Source organism: Fragaria vesca, linkage group LG6 (assembly GCF_000184155.1).
Source record: "Fragaria vesca subsp. vesca linkage group LG6, FraVesHawaii_1.0, whole genome shotgun sequence".
In the NCBI taxonomy this organism is placed as follows: domain Eukaryota; kingdom Viridiplantae; phylum Streptophyta; class Magnoliopsida; order Rosales; family Rosaceae; genus Fragaria; species Fragaria vesca.
The window spans coordinates 20,604,526-20,610,915 of record NC_020496.1 but is presented as its reverse complement, the minus strand read 5'-3'; the positions used below and the strand labels follow the sequence as shown (position 1 = coordinate 20,610,915).

Below are 6,390 nucleotides of genomic sequence, written 5' to 3'. Positions count from 1 at the left end.
TCTCTCTCTCTCTCTCTCTCTCTTATTGTTTGTTATTTCTTCTTGTTTCCGTTTTCTGACCGACTTGCATAGAAAAACTTTAGAGATGGTTGTAGACTTCTATAGAACTGCCTTATGGGTGACATGATTCTTTATGTGTCATCAGTCCTTAGAAATTGGATAAGATAGAGGACAGCGACTTGATAATTCTTGATTGTTGGTTGTATTGTGATTGTTATTTGTATGGTTAATTGGTTATGGCGTAGTGGTCATGGTTAAACATACATCATCTGCTTCAGTTAACGAATTTGTTATTACTTCTTTAAATATTATTTTAAGTTTGACTTGTTTGTGTAGGATGCTGGTGTTGAAGTTGATCCAATGGGGGACCTTAATACCGAGGCGGAGAGGAAGTTGGGCCAATTAGTTCTGGAAAAGTAATATAACTTTGCCCCTTTCAACTTTTCAGTTTTTTTGCTTGTATTTATTATATTTTACTTTACAGTCTTGTAGTCATCATTATTGAACTTGATTTTACTTGTTCGTAGATATAACACTGAGTTCTACATCCTTCATCGATATCCATTGGCTGTGAGGCCGTTTTACACCATGCCTTGCCATGACAATAAGGAGTACAGTAATTCATTTGACGTCTTCATTCGAGGTAAATCATCAATGCGGTTGTCTACTTCGTTTGACATCCTAGGCTTTTCCTATATCTTGTTGATTCGAGTCTCATGCTTTTTATTGAAACCGATATTTACTGAATTGGTTTAACATAAATCATATCTGATTATATTTTGTTTCATTCCTTAGGTGAGGAGATTATATCCGGAGCGCAACGTGTCCATGTGCCGGACTTCTTGGCTGAACGTGCTGAAGCACGCGGTATTGATGTCAAGACAATATCAACATACATTGATTCCTTCAGGTACTTGTCTTTTTTCTTATGTTGTTACATGTTTCATCTTAAATGGTATAGTCATTAGCAACACCTTCCCGATGTAGCCATGTCTGAATCACTAATTTTTGTAAATAATTTACCATTCCTAGCGAGCTTTTGTGTCTGCACTGAAATGTCCTCAGGGCTAGAACTTAGAACTCTTCTACATCTTATTTGCTTTTTGTTTATTATAATTGAACTCTGTTGAATGATGCTGCCAGTTTTGTATAGCACAACAGACATGTTATTTTCATCCCAGAAGATTAACAAATCTGTGGATGGTTTTTTACAGATATGGTGCACCTCCCCATGGTGGATTTGGAGTAGGGCTGGAGCGTGTGGTGATGCTCTTCTGTGGGTTGAACAACATCCGCAAGACATCCTTATTCCCGCGTGATCCGCTCAGGCTAGCTCCTTGATTTCCTTGGTCAGCTTAGCAAGCAAGTAGCAGTTTCGTGTTTAGCATATAATGTTGGGATTTTCTAGTACTTATAAATGGTTATTCAGTTGTTTGATATGTCCAACTCGTTCAACTCATAATTGGAACAAGCAGTATGCACGAGGTCCTATTGATATTTCCTTTCCATATATATGGTTTTTGTTTCATAGATGCAACTTCAGGTGTCTAATATGAACAAGCAATAGCCAAAACACTGCTAACTTCCTTGATGATTTATTTTCATAGTATCTTGTATCAGCAGGTACTTTGGACAAGCTTTGCTTAGAACCATACATGGTATGCCCTAATTCCATGATATGGCATCCAACTGAATCCAAAACCCCATGATTCATAGCATAGGTTTCACTTAAACTGGAGCCTGAAACACATCATATACCTTGTGCACTAAAACTCCATCTAGTTAGTCTATAAATACTTGAATAGCACACTTTAAGAATGTACCATCTGCGTAGGCCTCGGAATCAAGTAAGAATGTACCATCTGGGAAGTTTGTAAGATGCTCAAAATCAGTCTAATTCAACTCATGGCTTATAGGCATCGGAATCTATAAACAGACGAGGTCAGATTTGGATATGTGATCCTTTTTACTGCTTTGTCCAGAATCCAGATCATCTGCCAGTACCATCCCCAGGTACCTGGATTTGATATATCAAAGAACAATGACATCATTATACTTTTATTCTAACCAAAGAGGGAGACCAAAAAATCACAATAGGATTCATGGCATTGTGTTTTGGATACGGCGGCTGGGGTTTTCTCCTAGAATGGTCGAGTTGATGAGTTGGTGAAGCTTCTGTGAGATATGAAACAAGCAGAAGGAACAGGGTTAGACGTGAGAGGCTTTATCAGTCCGCCATGAATGCTTTGGGAATTCTGGCCTGGAAATGCAGGTGTAGTGGTTGCAAAGTTGCTTTGAGGTGACATAGAAATAGAGAGCTTGATTGTGTAGCGTACAAAATTCCAGTGTTTGGCAAAGACCAGTAGTATGTACACTGCTACTAGAACCTTAGGACTACTTTGTATTGAAATTTGAAATTGGAACTCCATCATTTCATAAGAACTGATATTTCAATGTGAAATGTGTGAAATGTACACATAAAGTACAATTTTATTGTCTTCTATAAATATAAATATCTCTTCATGCAAGATCTAGGAAGAACTTATTTTCATTGTCTTCCTCCTAGTATTGCATCGATTTATTGTATAAAGTACAGTATAAGTTCACATATGAACGAATCAGTAGAACAAGACATTCGCTATATTTTGTTGCTTTGCTGTTGACACTTCGGATTGTGGAGGCTCAGAGTTTAGTAGTTGAGAGCACTACAAATCCTTCTTATCTGCCCATTTGAGCCAGTGAGAGGGTTAATGTTTCCCATCTTGATCATGGCGGTCGCAAAATCAGCAATGAACTTTGCAGGTTTTGAGCTATACTCTGAGACAATGCTGTCAGTAGATCCTCCACTATAGAGAACTTGATCGGACGCAAGAAGACCCTTCTTCTGGATCAAGTTCTTGTAGTAGTTGTTGTCTAACTGATTTGGTGTCACCAAATCTAGTGCTGCCAAATTTGCATTACCAACATTAGCTTCTGCTGGACAACTACTTTTGCGAGTACTAGCAAAGTTTGCATCAATGTCACTGGTTTTGTTGTAGATTCTGTCACGGAATGTGAAGCACTGAGCTTGTCCAATTGAATGTGCACCCGAGAGTGCAACCAAGTCTCTGACATTGAGGCCTAAACCAGCGAATCTGTTGGTAAGGCTTTCGAGGTTGTCTAAGAAACTGGGAAGAGAGCTTTCAGCTAGAGTTTTGCTTGCTGTGGTCGAATCCCTTCTTCCAAGCTTCACCGCCCAGCTTGGACCTCCAACCTATATTTATACACATTATCAGTTCCAAAACTCAAAATGAGAAAGCTAGAATTTGATGAGAAAACAATATGAAAAATGGAAAATGAAAGGAATATAAGTACTCACAGCAACTGAAGCATCCCTAGCAGCCACGGCAACGATATCTGCACAAGAAACAACACCAGGACATAGTTTCTCCACTGCAGCCTTGGCATCATCAATGACTTCATATCCTCTCACAGAGTTCAGATTAGGCAGTGCATTCTTTTCGCCTATGATTGTAGCAGTATCGTCGAGTAAGATTGATGCATCACAACCCTGCAAACGTACATGCATGAGTACTGCACCATAAGTTATAGCTCAAAATGAACAGCATCACTTGGTTGGTTATAGTTATATATTTGTACCTGAACAAAGCAGTCATGGAAATGCAGGCGGACTAGGGAGGCTGCCATGCGACGTTCGGCTGACACTGCTGTTCTTATGGATTTTCTAATGGTAGCGAGAGCATTTGGACAGGCTTTGTTATAAAATGTCGAGGAGAGATGAGCTGAGCTTGTTGTGCTCATCAGGGCAAGCAGCAACAGCAGTGCAACTGAGGCAACATTTGCATTGTAGCTAAAGGACTTCATCATTGGCTTTGAAGGTTAACTCAATAACAAAAACCAATGATTTGTTTGTGTAATAACTTGTACTCAAAGCAACTAAATTAAACCAGCAAGTACTGCAAATTGAGTTCAAGAAATGAGAAGGATTGAAGGTGATGAAGAGTAGGGTTAACCTCAATCTATTTATAGGGCATGCACTTTGTGTAAAGTAGACCTTAAGGTTTGGCTTGGTCACTATTTACTGCTCACCATTCTGATTTGGTTGGCAAATGTCTTGGTCTTTTACATGTGTTATCCTTTGACATGTTCTTATTTGGATAAACTAATATACTATCAATCAGAAAATCAAAGGTACTCTCTGTCTTATTGTAATTAAAATCTCTAATTGTATACAAGGTAGCTTTTTCTTTCATCAGTTTCATGCATGCATTTGGGTATCATATATGTAAAGACAGAATAAAGAGGTAGGTAAATTCTGGGTCTAGACAGATTGATTAGAGCAGCCCACGTTTTGTTCTTGCTCAGTATTTTAAGGAGTAAATTTATTCGAAAACAAAGATATAAATCACAAGAATATAGCTCAACTTGTTATTTGGGAAAGCTCTAAAACTGCAAGTTCTGCAATCATAATAAACTAGTTCTAATCTTGTATATAGCTTCCTGTTCAAAAAAAATCTTGTATATAGCTCAACTTGTGAATTATACATATGGTGACTTAGTACTTCCACAGAATTTTCTCTTCAACTCTTTGGCAGCACCAAATTGATTGAAATCAAACTAATACAAACAAAAGAGGAATAGTCACGAAGTGATTTCAACTCAAACACAGCCAATTGGCATCGCAGAAAAGCTTGAAGGAAGCAATTCCTTCTTTCTTCTCAGGTTGCTTGCTTCTCCTTGTTAACATTAACCCTATCCACAGCCAAAATCAAAAGAAGAAAATGCTACCAAACCAGCAACTTCTGCACCATGATTTTGCATGGGTAATCAGCCTGAACATGTAATAGGCCAGATCCCCACCCATTAAATTCCAGCCTTTATCTCTATGCGGGAACGATTCAATCTGGTGTAGCATTAAATATTACACCCTGATTCTTAAAAATATTGCTGGATGCAAAGCTCATAAAAGGTTGATCTCCTTCACAGACTTCCAACGTAACTGATATTAAGGAGAAACGAGCATAATATCAGACACATCATATTCTTCCTTAGCATTTTCACGAGAAAAGCGCTAATTGAGAGATATCTGAATATCATTGTTCATTTTCAGAATCATAAAGCTAGCTTAAAGAAAAGCAGAATATCATCTTTTGTCTTGTCAGGTGGCGCAATAGGGTGTAAAGTTTTCTTTATTGGCTCTCATCTCGTTCTTTCGTCCCTTTTCTTTATTCATCTGTACTTGGCTAAAGGTGGCCCAAGAAATTTGGAGCATAGATGGAGCCAGGAAAAGACTTTGTTTGAGTCCTGGAGAGATGGTCAGACAGGGTACATTGTTTCCTCCACGATGTAGATATTCATATTTGTGTGTCCATGATCTGATAATAATAGAAACAAAACAAAAAAAGAAGCAATGTCTACTAGGCTGTTGTAATTGCCCTTCCATTGACAATGATACATAGAGCTTGTTGAACCTCTAGGTATCCACTCATAGATGCAAACATGAAAGAGCTGTCAACAACTGGGTTCATGTCAAATCATGGAAGACAGGTAATTCTAAGTAACGTTGTCAGTATGGTAGATTTCTGCATAGTACATCACAACATCTTATTTCAGTCTCAATTATGATGTCCAGCCAATGTTGGATTAGTCTTGATGATGAGTTGATGACTAATAGTTCATCTATTGTTGTACAGATTGTATGTTCGTTTCTGGTTTGAGATATGGGTATTGACTGGCGCATGGGAGCTGAATGGTTTGAGACATGCTTTTGGATTATGACCCTTGTTCCAATTATGGTAATTGGACCTATGGAGCAGGTGATTCTAAGTTCATTGGTTCATATACCAATATTCACAAGATTGTTTCCCTTAAACCTGCCTGGATTAGTTCCTTCACACCCCTTCTTGTAAACTAGAGCTGATAAAACTAATCATCATTCTCCTGTATTTTATCCTGCTTAGGAGTTGGAAATGACCCCAGGGAAGATCGTTACTTCAGCATTCCGAAACAAGTAAACTACTACATTGCTTCTTTTATTCACTCCTGAACGCTTTAAGTACCTAAGAAATGCTCTTATACCTCTTCAGGCACAGAATTATGATCCTGAAGGCGAGTATGTGGCGTACTGGTTCCCACAGCTAAAATCACTTACAAAAGAGAATAGGCACTTCCCTGGAATGACATATATCAAGCAGGTTGTCCCTCTCAAGTTTGGTAATGCCGGTAAGTACCAAAACCACGGCAAAGCCTCGACTGCCAGAGGCACAAACTTTGGAAGGCAAACAAAAGGACCTAGTTTAGCTAAAAAGCGGAGTTAACATGTTTATCGCCATCAGTGGTACCTCATGTGGATCTGATGGCAAAGTACGACTTCCGATCGGGCATCTTTTT

General features: G+C 38.6%; 2 protein-coding genes across 2 annotated transcripts in view; one reads left to right on the top strand and one right to left on the bottom strand.

Moving 5' to 3' along the window:
• LOC101292913 (aspartate--tRNA ligase, cytoplasmic-like) overlaps positions 1-1,535 on the top strand; it is a 3,412-nt gene extending 1,877 nt beyond the window's left edge. Inside the window, exons 7-10 of the mRNA XM_004303390.1 lie at positions 337-416; positions 528-643; positions 796-910; positions 1,215-1,535. Coding sequence (XP_004303438.1) covers positions 337-416; positions 528-643; positions 796-910; positions 1,215-1,341 — 438 coding nt within the window. The 3' untranslated portion in view covers positions 1,342-1,535. The remainder of the gene's footprint in view (positions 1-336; positions 417-527; positions 644-795; positions 911-1,214) is intronic.
• Positions 1,536-2,689: 1,154 nt separating this feature from the next.
• Positions 2,690-3,864, bottom strand: LOC101305969 (lignin-forming anionic peroxidase-like). Its single transcript, XM_004305547.1, has 3 exons — positions 3,640-3,864; positions 3,359-3,550; positions 2,690-3,253 (listed from the first exon to the last, which is right to left on the bottom strand). The coding sequence occupies exons 1-3, from the start codon at positions 3,862-3,864 to the stop codon at positions 2,690-2,692; spliced, it is 981 nt and encodes a 326-aa protein (XP_004305595.1).
• Positions 3,865-6,390: the final 2,526 nt, after the last annotated feature.